The 20718-nt window shown below is 41.9% G+C and overlaps 1 protein-coding gene across 8 annotated transcripts in view; it reads right to left on the reverse strand.

The window, feature by feature from the left end:
* Positions 1-165: 165 nt before the first annotated feature.
* The window catches only part of Fife (regulating synaptic membrane exocytosis protein fife), a 125871-nt gene continuing 105318 nt past the window's right edge, over positions 166-20718 (reverse strand). For 4 of the 8 annotated variants that reach the window (XM_076813165.1, XM_076813164.1, XM_076813162.1 and 1 more), the window contains 6 exons: positions 19853-20184; positions 18042-18230; positions 10998-11085; positions 10004-10086; positions 9732-9839; positions 166-9309 (listed from right to left, as the gene is read on the reverse strand). In XM_076813165.1, the coding sequence (XP_076669280.1) occupies positions 9008-9309; positions 9732-9839; positions 10004-10086; positions 10998-11085; positions 18042-18230; positions 19853-20184 (1102 nt within the window). In that variant the 3' untranslated portion in view covers positions 166-9007. Of the gene's footprint in view, positions 9310-9731; positions 9840-10003; positions 10087-10997; positions 11086-15359; positions 16151-18041; positions 18231-19852; positions 20185-20718 lie in introns of those variants that run through there. The other 4 variants (XM_076813166.1, XR_013085382.1, XR_013085383.1 and 1 more) reach the window with 4 other exon arrangements.

Genomic DNA, 20718 nt, shown 5'->3' on the forward strand with positions numbered 1-20718 from the left:
GTTACAATTAATTATCTTTATAATTCACGTTGTTCATTTTGAGGAGTAGTATTTCTCACATAACGAAGGAAAATATAAGAAGAATATGAAAAATTGTTTCCTCCAAAATTACTGTGCAATGGTTTCTTGAGAAGGAAGGGGCAATGCAGCACGACCTTTTGCAGCTCCTTTTTCTCGCGTCTGTATTTGTACATTATCCGTTTATACATCTTTGTTATTAAGGGAACAGGCCAGCGGGGACACGGATGGGGTACACAAATCCACAAAGTTCCTCGAGGCGAGGAGTGGGCGAAAAATTCGAAAGACTCGCGCGACGCGTTCATTCGCGCCCATGCACACTACAAAAACGTCATTCATCTTCAGATTTCATCGTTGCGCCGAATAAATTAATCACCGGAGACGCGACAATCTTTCATCGAAATACACTTCACACGAAATTACGTACGACTCCCGCCAAAAATTTCGAAGTCGTCCCCGTATCAACCGTTGTGCCTAACCGCGATCGTTGAAACACCCTCGCCGCTCTTCCTGTTCCTTTTTCCCCCCAGAACAGTGATTTCCAAACCACGTGTACACTGTCGACTGTCGCAGAAGCGTCTGACATTTCGATACATCTCCACGTTCTCACCTAAAATATATATTCGCTCACACACAACGTACATATTCATACCACAATTGTTCTCCTTAGCTCGCAATTACGCTTTCATGCAGGAAGGTCATGATCTCTTTGGGAATTGTCCTAGTAGTCGCGTAATTTCGCTCACTTTAGAAAGCTCAGGGTTTCGGCTGGTGAATTATTGCGTCCCGAACAAAGGAAGACGATTCGTCTATGAGGAACCATTGTGTACTCTGATAAACTCTGGGATCATATATTTCTCTTGCAACATCGATAGAATTATTGATATTCAACTTGTTTTTGGTATTCCGCTATAAATCTCTTTGCATCTGTGCTTCATAAACTCTGGGGCCACAATTTCGTCGGCAACATCGATAGAATTACAACACGTGTGTCTAACTCGCTGAGAGGGATCTCCCACTTTCCTTTCGCAAAATTATATATTATATACTTTCATCTGTAACATTCGATAGTTCTATTGTTTCGACCATTCAGAAGATTCGTTCCCTTGCTAGCTTATCCTTAAGCCCGAGGTCTCGTGTCCTTCTAGCGAATCAGAATGTACGCCTCGAGAACGAAAAGGTTGAAATACCTGCACGGTCCATTTTGAAGAAATGAGAAAATAGAAATAAGATGAAATTCTTTAGAACAATATGAAATTCTTTGTGTCGAGCTGATGAGAATGAACAGAGAAGAGTAAATGTTCGCCTGGTAAGTTTCCATTTTTCGCACTTTTAAGTAATTGAAATAATTAAACCACAGAATCGATTCATCTTTGAAGAAGCGTCTTTCAGCCGGAAAAAGTAACTTCGCACAAGAGCGCTAAGAATATCGACGAAATTTTAAGCAATTACTTCAAAGGTGTGTACATACAGAAAAGCCAACCCCAGTCTCGTCGAAATTCCCATGCAAAACCGTATTTCGTCGCCGCGACTCGAAGACGCTTCCGCCCCTAGCATCCATTACCGAATCCACTTACACACGGGCTACCGCCATGGGATAAATCGAGCACAGTCGATCGCGTAACCTCTAAGTTGATCGTTATTCGATTAACATTATTATAGCCTACCGCACGCCGTGATTCTAATCCACATGTGCGACAATCAACACTTAACACATAAGGAATCACATGTAATCCTGTATACAACGATACACCGTCTAAGTTTGCTTAACTACCTTAAAGATGCCTCACCCAGCGTGTCTCTTCCAAACTTCGTGCTCCACGAATACCCGAAAGGAGTTTGCACAGATCGTTAATCTTACAGCTTCGTGGAAAGATGAGCTCGAAATGCGCCGACGGCGATGTTAAGAATCGTTAGAACCGCGAGATAAGCAGCGATCAATGTATTACTTTCTTCCCCTTCGCTCTTCCTAACATACAGTTCATCCTTCCGACACTGCTCGAGGTGTACCCGAAGTGCTTCAGAGACGTCGAAGAAGTGCGACATCGGAGATACGTTAGATTGGCCGAGATTTGGCTTCGATAACGGGTGTTTGAAATTTGGCGCGATTCAAATCCCCGTGCACGTTAGACCATGCGTGTGAGGGATGATTTAGAACGTCCCGGAGCGGTCCAGGCCGGGAACTATCTCGTTGCTTGCCCGTTGGAGTGTTAGATAGTTATGTTAAATAGATTAGGTTACACGTATACTAAAGCTGTACGAGGATCAGTGAAAATTGGGGTTGAAAGTTCGTTTAAAACGCGATTCGTAATACTTCTGCAGCGCGTGCCTGCAGGCGTTGGATGATTATTGTCATCCTTTGGCATCAAGGTCTCCGCGACCTAGCAACACCGACTTCCGAAACATTCGAAGCAGTGTTTGTTATTAAAATCTGCTCCGCGATATTATACTTTTCGCAGTTGATAAATCGATCGCGATTGGCCACGCCACGTCGCCGCTGACGACTGCGTCCTCGATGCGCACGGATAGTTGTGCATATCGTTAAGAAATACTCATTTACGAGGATCAAGCACTTGTCGAAAATATGGTAATTTACGTTCGTTTGCCCTCTTCTCGGTTTAGGCCGTGGATTGAGCAGTATCTGTACGACTTGCATGGAACTTTTGAAAGAAACAGAGCGAGTTTGCGTTCGGTTGTCTCCTGCGAGTTGTTCGAGTTAAGTTTGTAAGGATTCAATTTTGTTATTTAATTAAGCAAAGCGTAACTGGGTGGTATCAGTACTTTGATGTTACAGAACGCTACTGGCCAGAATTGTGAGATCAATGAATTTTTTTTGTTTTTGTAATACAGCAGTATAAAAAATGCTATAGTTTATAGTATAGCGCTATTTTCTACGTAAGAATCAAGGAAAGTCAAACTGTGAACGTGACAATTGTTTTACTTTCGAAGATAAGGTGTTTAATTTTGGAAGAACTATGTGGAATTTCTTTACGAACTTATGAGAATGTAGAAATCAGTTTTTAAGACAGAATACTATTTCTCACCAAGCTGTAAATTGAATGATATTTAACAAATTTCACTACATGGCTCTAGAATGGTTTTGCACGTTTCTAACTATTTCGGTATATTTCAGGCCAGCAGTGTCCGTCGGTGTAACATTTTTTAGTCAGTTCTTATGATTACTTTGTAATAAAAGATCATACGTTTCTTCTACACCAATTAAGAATCTTGAAAGAATGACAAATGACGCCGTGACTACTAGTTCTCTATACCAAGGACAGTTTTCTACCAAGTAGAAAGTTCCATAAAAAGAACTCTTAAATAGGAAACATACGAGCATCATTATATCCTGACGCAATTGGCAGAATAATAAAAATATGCTTCGAGAAATCTACTGTAGCTCAAATGTCTAAGGCTTTCATGGCCCTGGTTGCTACCATTTAATCTTTCCAGCCATAAACCACGTCCTATTGAATTATTGCGCCCACTGATACTACTATCAGAGTGCTAACAGATCCCCGAAGAATCTAACTTGCAAAGCTGATGAAACATCGGAACAAAATTCCAATAGCACACGGTTTTACACCTAGAATCTTTTAGAGCTACTCTATCCAGCTCTAGAATTAAATAGAAAGAAGCAGAGATTAGAGCTACAAGACCCTTCAATTGTTGCCAGTAACACCGATCACAGAGACACCATTGAACTCGAAATCGATCTCTAAGCTGAACGCGGACAAAAGTTCACTGTCAGTTGTTTGATCCACGTGAGCGTGGGCGCGATTCAATGAGATTGTCTTTGACACTTAGACGTTAGAACTAGTACGTACAACACAGATATGTACGGGAAGAGGCTGTTGCTTGGATGTAAGTCCTAATTTATACTGTACCTCGTTCCCCGAAACCTTCGACTGCATCTCGGAAAGATTTTGTAATATTTACCCCGAGGACCTCTTTCGATTGTCTCCCTCTTCAAAATGCAGTCGAGTGTCTCGGTAGCGCGCGACATCGCAGGTTCATACATTCAACTATGCCAATGATGTCATATCTATACACATCTACAATTATTTCGCACGTGGCCGTGCTTAGATAAAATACGATTACGTACGAGATATCTGTTAAAAGATTCGTAGCATACATAATTACATAATCCAATGATTAATGATCTCGATTGTCAATTTCGATACGGCATATGTACGCATTTCATATATGTGTGTGTATATATATATATAGATTCCTTTTGTATTTATATTTAAATACCTATAGTACGTGTATATTTATACGTATGTATATAAATGCTATGTACGTGTATATATATAGTATTTATGTAGGCGATACAGTAGTCACAAAGTTAGGCAGATTCGATATACACTCGACATCGAAGGGGTGATATCGTTTCATAGAAAAAGAAAACGATAGCTTTATACGAACTCAAGTTATTCTTTTCATAGCGTCGACGTTCTTTCGTCGCGTGGCAGAAAGCTGAAAGGGACGTCGGCACGAGTGCCTACGTACAGTGGCATACGAAGGTAACCCGCGCCTTTGGGAAACATATCTCGCGTCAACTCGAAATCCACCTGCATTCTCGTTGTCGGAATGCAAGGAACGCAGCGACAGCTTAGGTAGAAACCGTAGTGCCAACGAATGCAATGCCAATAGTAGATAATTAGTTAGGTAGGTCACTTCGAAGTCTAGTAGAAAATGTACCTACAGCGCGCTTAGCCACTTACGAAGGAAGAACCTTTCATTCACAGGTTTAGATGATTGCATTCGTTCAAGAGGATTGTCCATGCGATTAACATCTGGCGAAGACGCTTTCGAGGGGAGGGTCGCGCGCGTCGCGAGCATCGATTCGTCGAGCTCTCGTCGAAAATCTCTTCGCGCCTGATGTACCCTTAAAGAAAAGTTAGGATATGTTTGTAGGCCGATCAGATTTTGCGTTTCGCCAAACATCTGCCCGTGTATCCCTTTCCTCGAGCGTTCCTTTCTCTCGGTTCGTCGTCTTTGATGGGCCACCGTCACCCTTGTACTTATTCTTCGTGATTAGACGACAAATGGATCGTCCCGGTTCGTCTGCTTTCGAAGGAGCGTCTGTTTGTTCCTCGAAACGACGGTATAGGTGCATCGAGCATTAGAGAAGTTTGTGGTAGGAGTTAAAACAAGGATATTAGAATAGATGTTCAGAGTAGGTGGTCAGAATAGGAAACATAAGGGCCCATGAAAAGTTTCTTGGTCGCTAGCCACCTCAGCGGTGCTTCGATACTAAATCTGCCAGACCTCGAAACTAGTCATCGCTGTCCCCCTAGAATTCGCCCAGTGAATACTACGCCCACTTCCCGCTCTCTCGCTTGCGCATGCGTTCTGGGGACTTCGCTACTGCTCGATGTACCTATAGGTAGGTGAAACTCAACGTAGCGAGGTAGATTAAACCGATGATCTATGTGCGCGCCAGGGCTAGATCGTCTTTGGAATAATTAGAGAAGTGATTTGCATCAAATGTAACACGAGCGTGATCAGAAATAATCTGCAGGAGCCTTTAAGACTGGCAGACTTCTATACCTTTCTCCATCTTCTCCTTCTCAAACGGTTCTGCAATTATCGCTGGGACAAGGTCATCATCCAAGATAATAGTAATTTGTAATACTCGGAGTTCTCTCTGCAGACATTAACCTTTATCGCACGAGAGATCGATACAATGGTCCATACTTTTACCGTTTATTGCTCTACGAGGTTCTCTCCAGATAAAGCACTTGCGCGAAGCAAGAAGGTTCGATCCTGAACAAAGTACTAAATCACCCAGACGCAACCGAAAGACCTAGAAACCCACGAAAAATAATTACACACCTCTTCGTTATTAAATATCTCAATCGTCAAACTTGTCTCTGCAGCTGTATATCCTTCAAGCTGTTCCCTTCTTAAATCTCTGCCGTTCCACTGGCACTTTTAAAGAAATTCGAAACATTGCGCGTTCGCGCTGAAACTTCGATCTTTTCTTTCAAAAAGAATTCAATACGATAAAGGTTAAAGCTGCTCGTAACGGGGATTTGGTCGGCGAAATCATTGATTTCTATGTACCATTAACGCACGCTTATGTTTGATTACGTCGTGCTAGAATTACCTTGTAAAAGTATCGTATAACGCGCGCGACCGCTGAATACTTCCGTGACGCGCGCATTTCCATATACGCGTATCGAATAATTTATACTTGACAATACAGTGTAGCATCTGCTTCTAACTCGGGCGGGGTAAGCGCAATACTTTCGGACAATTTATCGTCCGTAATTTACTCACGCTTCGATTCTTCCGCCACTAGCTCCTACCCCCGATTCTCTGCTCTTTGGCCACGTGCCGGCCCACCGGAGGACCCAAAAAGAGTCCCACCGAGAAAGTTACTGTAATCGTTACTCTCGTGGCGAAAGAACGGAGCGTTCATTTAAATATGAACATCCCAGGTGCCACTGCAATGTCATCGCAGATAGAATCGATCAATTGAAAGCTTCAACAGGTTGGTAAACATCACAATGTAACGCGATTAGTGTCATTAGGTAAAACACGTAATTGAATGATTTATGGAATATTCGTCCTATTCCCTGCTACAAGCATGTAGATAACACGACAAGCTCTCGGAGCGTGCACAGTGGCCCCTGGGATCGCCTCTCTCTGGAGGACCTCGGATATGAAATTCGCGATCGTTAAAGGGATCTTTGTCAGTCTACGAGCTACAAAAATTGCGTGACCTCTAAACACCGATTAATCAGTTGCTATTCATGTTGCCCGTAAAGTTGCTGTGGTTATTACCGATTGCTCCTCACATTTGGGCTCGGCCAGCGAGCCTTGGATTGTCTACCGTTAAACGATTAAAGCGTCGAAGGAGTCGTCTCGATCTCTGGCTACCATCATTGAGCGTACCCCCACACGCAGCGGGGCCGATTGCACACCCCTCTCTTCTAATCCTGGCAATTGTCGATAAGTTTCATTGCTCCTCTTGTTTTCATTTTATTTTAATCACCGATCATTGAATCGTCGATTGCCATCGGTATTTAAATACGAGTCAATGGGAGCGTTCGCCTCGGGACGCCTCCTCGACGAGAAAATACCTAACGACACGTTCGTCAGTGAGCGCACGTGTATAATGTGCCTCACCGAACACAAATCGGTTCGCCATTTTCGCACGAGACACGATCGAATCGCGATACTGGATCAACCAGAGCACACCACGCCGTGGTAGATGTCGATCGTCCCTCGTATTTCTCCGTCGATCCTTAATTTTATGGGAAAAATGGACCCTCGTCGTCTTCGTAGGACGTCACTTATATCGTTCTCCACCCCCCTCGCTTTCTCTCGCCCTTTGTGCTTTTTCGCCTAACAGTTCGATGAAAAAAATAGAATCTCTCTTACGTTGCTTTCGTCGTAGTTGCTTCTTCGTTTTCGTATGTCGTTTACATTTGCATAGGTTTGTACAGGTACACCCTTATTGCTAGAACCCTCGTGGACGTTCGCGAACAATTCTTTCGTAAGTAAGGTGGGAAAATACGATCGAAGGGGATCGATATCCAGGGATATCTGATCGTTCGACGGTTCCATTTCGTGTGTGCATTGTTTTGAGAATCGTTCAACGTTTATTTATTTATTTTTTTTTTGCTTCCACGAAGGGTCATATGAAAAGGTTGTGCTTCCATTTGCCATGGGCTCCAATATAGATACTCGGGTAAATTATCGATTGGAGGCGTTCTGGGAGTTTGATTGTCTTATACCACGATCTTTGTTGTGAGATCGCGATCGATAAACGAAAGCTGGAGCTTGAATAAACGGTCAGTTCGTAGTACAGCAGAATCGTGGCTGCTGGAGTTTTGGTCATTGTTGACACGTTCTTGTTAACTGCATCCACCAGGATAGTAATTGGAATACAGTCACCATTTGTATAAGTGCTTTGCAAAACTGAGTTTTGAATCCTTGTAAAGAATAAAGTTATATTTGGAAGTAAATGAACACAAAGATATGTATACTCAACTACTAAACTTGATTTCCAGTATTAGAAGAATGAATTAAAAAGTGCAACACCTGATGTCACATGAGACGTACAAATATTATATACAATAGGGTGGTGCTTAAATTTCAACTCTTGAAATATTGCTGGGGCACACTAACATTTTGTTCTCTGTGCTGAAAAAATTGTCTTTCCGAAATAGTTGCCTACCCCTTACTCTGACTAGTAAACATTACTACTACGCTTTTATAAATATAAATTGACTATTTTTAAAAGTTGTTGGTTCACAAATTTACTTGGTAATAATATTCCAATGTTAAGTAAATGTGTTTAAAAAATATAATACGTCGAAAAGAAAGTTGCATTTTTATTCTTAAAAAGCACAAAATTCAATGCCTGGTAGCAACCCCTAATATGTAACTGCAAAAAATAAAACTAATACCACGTTACTTATAAAGGTGAACACATTGACAGGGTGCCCCGTGAAAAAATACAAAAATAATTTTTTGGAGTCAAATAAGCATTATCCTAATACACAAGTATCCCTAATAGGATTCAAATCTACATTCTGCCTAATTGAAATCCAAATACCTTAATCGCCGCTACTATCCACCGCCAAACTACTCAAATTCTCAGCCCCTATCTTCCCTTATTAGACATCATTTCGCCCGACCAATCCTACCATTATTTCACTAGAATCTCCCATTCTGATCACCAAGCCGCCCGCAGCCGCACTCGAACCAGCAACGCATCTAACTGGTTGCCAAGACTCTGCTGTACAGTTTCACGAAAATCTGGTGCATTGAATCGAACAAAGGGACATCCGTTCAGTAGCGAAATTTAAAGGAAATAAGGAAAAGCAGAACGAACGGGGATGTGTTGAAGGAACAGTAACCGATTCCATCAAGAGATGATCTTGACGACGGACTCGCCCTCGTTCTTGAGCAGAAGGCTCAGCCTGAGGTCGAGTTCCCCAGCCTCGAGGGCCCATTTTTCCCTGAACCATCATGGAGAGTCCGCGGTTTGGGTGTCAAGGGTGTGCATCGGGAACAACGGAAACCAATCGATGGTCAACCGTGTCAATGGAAGACGATCGAGTTCCACTTCGACGCCGCCTAAGCCCTGATTACTCTCGAAGGCCTGCTTCTTCTCCCACAGCATCACCAGCACATTCCTCCCGAGCGCGTCGCAGCTGCTGTACTTGATGGTCTGACGATACTGCGGGTTCCTCGAGTGTCGTATCACCCGCGTTTTGCGCTTCTGCAGCCACCTGTCGCCGTCACGGAGATACGTTTTCACGTATGTATCTGCGTAGCGACAGAAATACGACTTAGTCGATTTGGAGGTAGAAAGATCCGAGGAACTTTGGGCAGAAAGATGAAGGGGATTATTTGTGGCAGTCGGCGAAGCTAAAGGAGCTGAAAAGGGTTGGAGACAGGAAAAGGAATGAGAAGACAGTTGGGATTTATTTAATTCCACCAGAGTTTCTGACTTTTCTGTTCCCCAGCACCTTCAGCTTTGCTTGTGACGCCTATACGGGGTGTATCATGATACGTAGGCATAAGGTCGAGGGTGAAAGTGATTTAAATACTTCTAAATACTTTGGATTATAACGTCCCCTATGAGGAACAGACATTGCCGTAGAGAGCAGAAAGTATGGAAGGAAATAAATAATTACTAAGGGTAAGTTATTTAAGCCAGTTTCAAATAAACAGGAGGCACAGGTTACCTGGTTCTTCTTTTTCTCCTGGACAAATGTCTTTGGCACAGATAACTTCGACCTCGAGCGTTCCCTTGCTTAGGCAGAAGCCCAACTTCACCTCGCCAATGTGAACTCCTGAAATCCATGAAAGATTCATACAGTTGACCCAGGATTTGCCAGGACGGCTTTTCTCCAATAAACTCATTTTTCTTCACTCTGACATAATCTTGCACCAGTTAAAATTGGTATAATAGTGTTAAAAAGTGTAGTTTGTCAAACGTGCTTTCCAAATTCTTTACCAGTGATCATCTTGACTCCTCTCGGCGGCACTTGCCCACGACCCAACTTCACGTCGATACCATTTTCGTTTCTCGCTGGCTGACTGAAAGTCACAGGGAGCAAAAAGAAAAATGGTCATTAATGAGCTGTGTCAGGATGAAACAGATAAAAAGTGAAACGAGAATATAATTATTCAGAGAATTATACGTAACGTATTAAATTGGTTAACAGAACGTGAAGTGGTATTTGAAATAGCATTAGAAATATGGTGTATTTCACTTGCTGATCAGAATATTACAAAATACAGAATAATCCTTTGAATTTTTAAGCAGAGGTATTTCGACTGGATTCAGTAATTTTACTTCCTTCTGTCGTCAATTTTTATTTCAACCTACACACTGTTTCTTAGAAGCTACATCTATGAAAGAAGATACTTTAAAATGTCAAGGTGGAAAAAGGTAATTATACATCACTTTGTGTAATTTTCTTTCTAATACAGATTTCCAGGATTTCGAGAAAACATTCAAAATGATTCAAGTACTTAGACAGCAATATTAAATTATAAGAAGCGATCAGTTGCACAAAAATTCTTCACAGTTCCATCTTCCTTTCCCCTATTTCATTTCAATGTTCAACCAAAAATACACCATACCCTCGCTTAAGGGGGAACCTGGTGTAATCGGCAGAAATCAAGGCTCGTTTTGTTCTGGAAACACTTAGCTCCGAAACACTTGCGCCACTTGGAATTGCTGCCTTATTTTTATATAAAAAAATGTTTGTTCACTTCTTTAAATACATAATAATATAGCCTGAAAGTTTTAAAAAGATTGCATGCATAGTTGCCTTACAAAAAATTTCCGAAAAGAACCCTTGACTTCTGTTGATTACACTACTAGTAATCTAATTTAGTGATCATTAAAAGTCCAGTCCAATTGCTTTCTTCCAGCCGCAGAAATGAAATATTCGCGAATATTTAAGCTTCACTTCTGTATTCATTGAATTCACTTTGCTTACCCCCCTCTGTCTTCCTCGTCCGAGTCATCGTTGCGATCTTGGAACCTCTCCGGAATATTCATGATGCTGTCTTTGCGCTCACCCCGCCCTGCGATTTAGAGGAAGATATTTTCTTTCTGTGACGCGTGCATTTCACGATTACACGCCCACCAATCCGCGTGAGCCGCGCGATGTGCAGTGCATTTTTCAAGTGTCGCCTTGTCCTTCGTTAGCCCGGAGAAATGGGGAGGCAGTTATTTCGCTTGCCTTCCCCTTAAATATGAATATACGCGACGTCACGCAGATTGCTGGGCCGCCACTGCTCGAAATCCATTTTATACCTACTGAGTCTGGCTGTCTACCTAGGAATTCATACTTTCAGAACAAAGCCTTGCTTTACGTTACAATCACGGAAGCTCTCAACTGGATACGAAAATGTCGCCAGGACTGCAAAACACCTCCGACTGCGCGTATTACAGGATGTTTCAGAATTACAGGTAAACATTTAAGGGAGGAATGGGATTCGTAAATGGTGTAAGAAGTTTTAATAAGTACAAGGTATTGCGACAAGTATGGGACATTTTTTTCAGGATCTAGTATACGCGTTAAAATATTAAACAAGATTTGTATGCACGAGTGTTCTCTTCGTGAACTTGTGCAGGCTTCATTATTGTTCGATATACGCTTCAATATCGCAGAAGTGATTGTAATTTGAGGAATTGAAAAGTCCTCGTAGAAAACACTGTAAGTGCTAAAAATCTACTTTTACAGTGTTTATTACAAATACAATTTTTTTTCTCGCGAATTTGGATTATATTAATACAAAAGATTGGAAATCTTGCGATGTATTTGGTTATACTTAAGTGTGTTTAGCAATCGAAACAAATCAAATTTTGTAAATAATTAAAAGTCAGGGACGATACTTCTCCCACCTGTAAAATTAGATTTTTGGCACTTACAGTGTTTTCTACAAGGCCTCTTCAATTATGGAACTAACTCGTGTCTTTGTCTTGCTACTTCGTTGAGTCTATACCCATAGTTCTAAAATATCCTGTCTACTTGCAAGACGTGGGATGAACACTGAAGTAATTTCTTCGAGGAAATTGCTCTTTGTGTCTTCAGAAGCCAAGGAATCAATACCTTCCAGGCCACTGATTTTGATTGAGGTCTTAATATGATACACAATAAAATATCATTTTATAGGACACTTTCAAGAAATCTCATTAAATTCGATGAAACATTGTATTACTATACAAGCAGTAACGAAGGAATAAATATTGATGTATACATTATATTCGTTCAAAGTGTCAACCTCCTACGTACTACCTACACTAAAATATAACTATCTATCCTTGCTTGACATTGAGAATATCCAAACTCCATCAAGTCGAAAATGTTCGACTAGAAATTTCAAATCATGTCACTGTCGACGTAATTGCATGATACACAGGTAGTAAAACGTCCTACGTCAGAGTAAGAAACTAATTCATCTTAACAGCTACACGAGATAAAAAAATTTACTGAAAAGACTGTACCTAATATTACCTGCGCACTATTAGCAGTCATATAATTTGTCACAGGCACAACAGAGAGTTTTTTACCATTACCATTGCACGAGTAAAAAGAGAAGTAAGAGGGAAGCGTTAGCGTCGACAAAATCCACAGGCGGCGGTGTTTAAGTCGCCCTTAAGCCTACTTACGCTTTTCTTAGCTACGGGTAGCAAAACTCTAGCTAAGAATGGAACGGGTGCTTGAACTGTAGCTATCTCTTCAACGCCTACGAAATTACTGGTAATGCGAGGTTGACAGTGCTATCACAAGGTACTATCTACTGCGTCTACTGGACCTACGGAGTCTACGTGAGAGAAGCGGCATGAATAAGTATGGTAATAGCTTATGGGAATACGTACAAGAGCGTAGAGTTAGCACACTTTCGATCCAGCAACTTTTAATCACGTGCGAGCAATATTACTCTACATTGTGGAGCGAGAACTAAGTATCTCCTCCTTCTAAGGCATGCTCTACTATTTACTGTGCTAAATGAAGGGCTACTCTATCTTCTCTACTACCACTTATCGCACAAATGAATTTTGAGAACCAGGATGTCAGCATTGTCACTCTTACTGATTCATTCGAATATATTTCAGAGTGTACGTTCAAAAAAAAAAATTCAAATTTCGTCTGGATGTCGCAGGAGTCTATTAGTGAGCAGGCTCGTCGGTTCAGCCCCTTTAACAATAACATTCCGTTACACATCTGACAGACATGTCAGAAATCTCTCGTGGACGATGTTTGATGCGAATACCGATAGCATGTTTGGAATCTATCGGAAGGTTATGGCAGGACTGAAATTACTGGGTCAATTTGCGGCGTGTTTGATCAGTAAAGTCTGCGGTCGTACTGCCTCCTTTCAACGTTTAATCGTGACGATTTTGTTAATGTCAGAAGTAGATTAGAACCAGAATAGAAGTGTTAAAGCGGGCTAATAAAGGCAACGTTATAAGTAAGTAAAAATTCTGTTTAAATTAAATATTTACAACAAACTAACGTAACAATTTAGGATAATCAATACTGTATAAATAAATGAGTTTGATGCCTATTTTCGTTTACTCTAATCTGTGTAGATTTTTAGTAAGGCAGGGAGCTGAAACAGGCAGCAAGTAGTACAAGTCAATAACTAGACAGACACTTAGGTGTAGTTCTGTTCTGTACCAGTTTACTGACGTGTAAGTAATTTTGATGACCCCTTGACTTCGTTCATTCACTATTATTGAGGAAGCTTTAATTGTGAATATCTTTGTCAATGAAAACAGATTGGTGTTCTCAAAGTGCATTCATCGATACTCTACTATTCTGGTTTCCTTACCTAGAGTCATAATTGCGGATAGCAACGTGTGGTTAGCGATTGAAGGTAATCTACAGTTAATAGTATCAGACCAAGCGAATAGTTTAATCTACGAAGCACTACTAGCAGGAATAAAGGGAATTAACTCGAAACGAGGATGTGGGAATTGCTACGTGATGCGTAAACTTCCTACTCAAATACCCCCCAGACTTGTACAGAAGGCAGCGTACTTTCGATTCTTAACGAACACTTACATTTAGAACAACATTCCAGGACAAGCACAATCATCTGTGATACGTTTGCCATTTCTTTTCCCCTTTTATAATATTCTAACTAGAATCTTCCCCTTTAAGGTATAATATTCAAATAACAAGGTAATAACGAGAAAAAAGGTACCTCTAAGTTCCCATTTTTTTTCTAAATTTCCAGTTAAATTAGTAGTATCTGATAAACGGCAAACGAAATTCTAAAGACAGTCATTAATAAACGAAAAAGAAGGGTTAAATAAAATGCGGGGTGATACTCGTGACGATCGCCAAGATATTTGAGCTACCTTTGATAGTTTGGTATGGAAACATATTAATCAATATCCTTTGAGGTGATCTTAACTCTGTTTAGTAGCAAATAGTTTTCAAGCAGTGTTTGTGTTTGATTGGGTAAACTGTACAACGATTGGCACCCTCAGCGGAAATCCCAATTGGAATGTCTATATTTTTTTGCGAAGTAATAAGATAAAAAAAATAAGAAATTGTAAAAAAGTACTTCCTAAGTTCGTGCTTCTTAATATTTGGCTTTTTATTCAGGAGTGCCAATGATTAGTGCAGTTTACCCTGCACCCCGATTTTTCACTCAGCTGTACCTATCTGTAAAATAGTTTCTCAAATCGTCTTTTTCGATTTGTGCCCGTCAGAGTCTTTATTATCCCAAGGAACAGAAGATTCCGAAACGCAGAGGGCGTTAAGAGGCATAACGCAAAGAAATTCCAAGCACTGCACACAAATAAACTTCAGAAGTGTAAACAATAAAATTCCTAGCAAGGATATGTTGCACCTCAGACATATCATTTCCAAAGTTATTAAACTTTAAATCCAGTTTATACAGTTCAAGAACTTGACCCCCAAAACTTCAACATCGAGCTGGCCCCGACGCAATGTCCCCTTCCAGCTTATTGCCAAACCCAGCGCATTACTTTCGCTAAAATTTCTCCTCCACCCTATCAAAAATATCTGAAAAGCCGGTTGGCATCGTTACAAGGGCCGTTCCGCGTAACAGAAAATACGGCACAAGGGGAAGTTAACTAAACGAACATAAAACACCACGCTGAAGAGGGGAATGACGCACGTGTTCGTCCAAGAGTAGGCAAACAGATAAACAGACGGATAGGCGAGGCAAACGTGTCAGCAAATATGCTGTTCGGTTGGCAGATAGACGGAGAGACGGAACGAAAGATAGAGAGGGGGAGTAGGGAGAGAGGGGCGGAGGGGGGAGGGGAAGATAGATAGAGAAGTAGAGAAAGAAAGCGAGAAAATGTGTCTTACCGATGGCCCGTGACGGTGGTCCACAGTGTCCTGTGGTTATTTATCGAGGTGGTATGGAGTGCGGCAGTGGGAAGGAGGCCGAGTTACCGGTCCTCGGAGATACAGGCTCGCACTGCCATACAGTAACCGTTGGGACTACGCACGCTGTTGTTCGTTGATCGATGGTGGTGGTTGGTCGGTCGATCGAGAGCCCACGATTCGTCGTCGATCGGGGTGGTTGTGACGATGGCCCGATGGCGTTTCGACCGAGCGAACCGAGCATTTTGATCGACCGTGTATGCATGTCAGAGATTGCCGGACGGTGCCGACCGAGAAAGGAGATGAAGAAAAAATGAACAGAGAACAAAGAGGCTTTTATTGAGCTTTCAGCTGTGACGCGACGATTCACCGTCGGGCGGATCATGAGAGAAGACGAACAGTCAATAGTGGACGAACGATCAGCGCATAGCTTATTGGCAACTTTTGGCGTGTTATCAACGTAAACGAGGAGCCAGGCCTGCGTGGGGTAGAAAGGGGCGAGGTTGGGTTGGTTGAAAGGTTTTTTTTTTTTTAACATGGCTTGCAAACCCGCTGGCGGCACAAGTGCAAGTGGCACGCCAGGTAGGACGAGAGCTGAAGGTTAGGGATAGGGGGGAACCAAGGTCTGTCGTTCTTGGCACAATCCTTCTCGTCCTCCTTCTCCTGTCTCTCCCATTTCTATTTCTCTTTGGTACTGTATTCCCTTCTACGTGGCTCACGTGCTCTTGCCAATCACGTTCTGCCCTTGGTCTCGTGGACGTTGGTGTCTCAGGCTGGCATAGGGGGAACGAGTACTCAGCGACAGGCAACAGCGGCGCAACAGCGATCGCACAAAGATGAGCACAGAGCACATATTATTGCGACGGGTGATCGTTTTGGGGATGCTGGCTTCACCATGAACAGAGAGATAGACAGACAGACACAGGATGACGCGGTATCGCGCGGTCCGAGCGCGACGCATCCGGTTCCAGGCTTCGATCGATCCCACTACCTGTGGCTTTCGAAAATCACTTGCTTGCCCCGAGTGATTTCACGCGTTAGGGGAACTCGAGTTCCTGCGGCACGCACCTGGGATTTATCTTTGGTTTAAGCGACAGTACTTACGGGTCCCTGATTCCGTTTCGATCAAGTTTTTGAAAATGGCCACGCGAGGAATCACATAGAAGTTCCCTTTACGCCGAATAAAATGCAACGATAAAATAATTTCAGGGATATCGGAATGTAACGTTTTTAGCGGTAAACCGCGCATATTCGGTGACATACACGGCAGCTTTATACAATCAATGTTCAATTAAGAGCAAAAGTACCAACAAGCGTTGGCCCGGTTTGCAAATCAGTGTGGAAAAAAAGAATCGAATATCCAGAGCTGCGGTAACGTAATCAACTTATACGAATGGAAGTTCACTTCTGTGTTACGGGCTTCTGGCGAACCAAAGATAAACCTCGTTTCGATAAAGTTTCGATAGGTCTCTGGCAATAATTTCCACACGTTAAAATGATCGGTCACCGAGATTCAGTATCGAGTCGCAGACGAATTTTGAATTCGAAGAACTGGAGCAAACAACCAGCGAGATGATTAATCAATAAATCACCGAGCCATTCCCAATGCGCTAATTATGCGGAATTCTGACGAATTTTTTTCAACGAGCCGTCGAACATTCTCGAGGCTCCCTTCGGGGGCAATCCGTTTCCGGCTCGAGCAGCTATTACTTACGATTAACGAGTATCTGGGAATTCCACGTGGGCTAGCTTGGGCAAGAAACTCTCAGGATACTCAAACCGTTCGCTCGGTCAAATCGCTCGAGATCGATGAGAAGTGATCACACGAATAACACTCGGAAGAAGGAAAGTAGAGAAACAAACAGACGTGTATAAGTGAAAAGAGTGAAGGAGAAGAAGACACATGGCGACGCATAGGCAGTACACACAAGTGTTAGATAATAAAGACGTGTGAGTGATGATGCGTGGAAAAATGTACAAAATATATATATAAATGATATGGACCTACATATATACAAAACACTGCTCTTTATATTTACATTGATCTTTGTATTCTTTAAAAAGCATCTGAACTGTATACAATGCTTTGAATAGAAAATAGGAAAACGAACTTTCTGTAATAGTTCCTATTGCAATTACTATTTCAATTTCTAGTTCATCTCGTTGAATTTCATCAAAACATCCATTATTTTAAACTATTATACTAAACGGAATAAATCTTCATCAACAATCGGCTATTACCATTCAATAACCCGGTCTTCCTAAGTACATGTCTCGTATGTTTCACATTTCCATTGAAGATGGTCGATGATCATTCTATTCGCTCCAGTTTCATTGCTCCCTACCCCCCCGGGTATACGTGTACGTCCATGCACACATATTTATTTGCATGCGTACGATACGCACGGCGTTGGCCGACGAAGAGGATTCGATCTGCAGATCGGCTGGTGGACGAAGATGGATCGAGCAGAACGACGATCCGACGATTGTGGTGATGAGAAAATAAGAGTGGAGAAGTGTATAGAAGGTAATCGACGAGCATGTGAAAGACAGACAGACAGACAGGCAAACAATTTTACGAAATGGATGAACGAACTGACGGACGGACGAGCGGATGGTACGGCGAGAATGGTGGACAAAGAAAGCAACGTGACTGTTACTCACGGTTCTCACGTCTTTTGTCTCCTGAGAGACTCATCGTTCTGCCAAGCTCCCTCGCCTTGGTCACCTTCAGCGATCGTAGATCTTCCAGAATCGCCTCCGGGTCCCTCATCGGTCTGGTGAACGAGCTACGTCGACGATCGCGATTATAGTGGACGATGGCCGGCATGTCAGCCTCTCCCATGCTTCCGCCTGTGAAATCGACAAGTGTGTCTTTCTTAAACCTGTAACTCCCAGGGTTACACCGGCGCAACAGTCATTTCAAAAGTGCGTAAATTTCTATCGCCTGTTTATATTTTACTTTTGTTAACAACCATCCGCAGTTTTCCTGATGGTAGATTTCAATGCTCTCGGTTTAGAAAATCAAACATCCTCTTCCAAAAATTATTGTGGATTATTATATGAAATTAAAAATAAAAAAATAAAAAAATCTCTATGTTTCATTTCAAAATAAGTAGAATAAAATTAGCGGACGTCCCAACATTTTATCGCGCCTTCAATTCTAAGGGACACCCCACTCTCTGTGTTTTGTGAAATGAAGTATGGTGGAACTAAAGAGTGACTACCCTTTTAATTTTCTAAATTTGGTATATCCGTGTTTATTATATGGATCCTTGAAAAACTAGCTTTATTGCTTACGAAACTGTTACGCGCCTATCACTTTTGAACCACTTGTTCAAATATCCCTATAAATAATAAACTCAACAAGTTATAATTCAGTTCTACGATACCTACTCCCCATCGCATGAATCGAAATTCGGAATGTTTCCTAATCTTTTAAGAAGATTATTTTATACTTACGAACACTGTGTCACACTGTCTAAATAGTTGTGCTGATACAGCTTATGTAAGTTAAAGAATTATATCATGGAGTATGTTGACTGGAAAGAACAAATTGGATGTGCACTTTAAGAGGATTACGTTGCACGGAGTTCTATTCGCTTTTATCGAGTGAAAGAAATAGGATCAAATGAGTGTTCGAGGTTGAAGAGTGGTTTTGAAATAGAAGGTAGTACAAAATAGATTCTGTCCGTTTCAGGACAAGGACGGGAACGAAGATAAGTGCCATGAGTAACCTGCACCAGCCGCGACGCGATATCTCGAAGTCTGATTTCCAACCCTGACCTAGTTTTCAGAACAAACACAATTCAAATAAATTCTGCTCCCGTAGGTCTATTATCCCCTTACTGGCTAACGAACGACTGTTGTCCGGGAAATGAAAAACTCAATTTAGATGCTAATGAAATTTGCCAGGTGATATAGGAGAGCTGGCAAAAGGTAGATTTTTAAAGTATAAAAGTGGACTTCGATTAACCGCGTTCTCGAATTAATTTCTTTGTTAATAATCAAGCTCAATGAAAGAAAGTCGAATGAATTGAGGACGCATAATTTTACCGTACAATTACGAAGTTAAAGCTAGTCAATTATTAAATTGCAATATAATATACTTCCTAGCTGTTACTATTTTTTTTTAAAATTACGTTAATTTAATACATAAAATTATATTTTACTTTCGATTTATACTTTCGATGAACTCCAAAGATCGTTTAAATCGAGATTAACATTTGTACACACATTTGTACTAAGTAATTTATAAACATTGTAAAACAAAGTTTACATTATACTGTCACTTGTGTGTGAATACACAATAAAGTTTCAAGTATTCTTTTTATACTTAAACAGTGCTAATCTGGAATTGTTCCGCGTGGAACATGAACCTGCAGCACTTTTTCGCCCAAGCAGAATCAAATTCGAAGGTAAATTGTATTTCTATTCTTATTATTTCAATTTAATGGATTTTCGTATACACTTACGTTTACTATCGGATCCTGCTTGGCTTTGGAAGCTGCTTCTCCGACTGCCTGGCAGGGATCTGCTGTAATCCCTGTTCAGCTCGTATGGTTCGACTTCCAGTTGCTCCGACTGGCTGGAGCCTCTTCTTGAACCTGCATGCCAGGCGTGATCTGGATGCAGGAAACCTAGCTCAGGGCTACCGCTGTCGCTCTGCGTATCGTCGCTGTAACTTCGTTCGCGCAGTTCCGTCTTCCGCAGCAGTCTTTGGGCAATCTCCGTCGAGAAGGACCCACGGGGAGAGCAGTAAGGTGATTTGCATACGCGAAATCCGCGAGGGTCTTCTAGGCGATACCTGAAATACCTCATGATCTTACTTGCGAGTCGCTGCGTACCATTTCTGTAAACACCCAACTTATCGGAGGCACGCAGTAATTCGTGAAGTATCGCTTTGGGGAAAAAGATTACTGAACTGGAGAACTGATATCGTTTCGTAATCCGACGGAGACATTAGCTATCTCGATACTACGATCTGAACGCTACACGTGCATCGATTCTGTGGGATCGGGAACCCTCAGACCATGAGAGGGAGAACCCGGACTAAGAGACCTCGGAGAGTCGGCGCTAGCTGTGGTGGTTAAAGGTCTGAACACACTCGTCAGAAGAAGAGGGGCATAGAGGGTCTTTTATTCTTACCACTGGTACACCGGAACGGCATTGACACGGTACTGACAAGTGTGTTTAGATCTTAATGCGATTGATCAGTACGCGGACGGCTTGGGTTCTCGAGTCCCAGCAGCGTTACCGGGAAATATTCTACCGTAGCCTATTCGTAGTGGAGGGGGTACCAACGCCAAGATAGGTGTGGACGTAACGATGGGAAACAATG

The sequence above is a fragment of the Andrena cerasifolii genome, chromosome 5, assembly GCF_050908995.1.
Source record: "Andrena cerasifolii isolate SP2316 chromosome 5, iyAndCera1_principal, whole genome shotgun sequence".
NCBI lineage: Eukaryota > Metazoa > Arthropoda > Insecta > Hymenoptera > Andrenidae > Andrena > Andrena cerasifolii.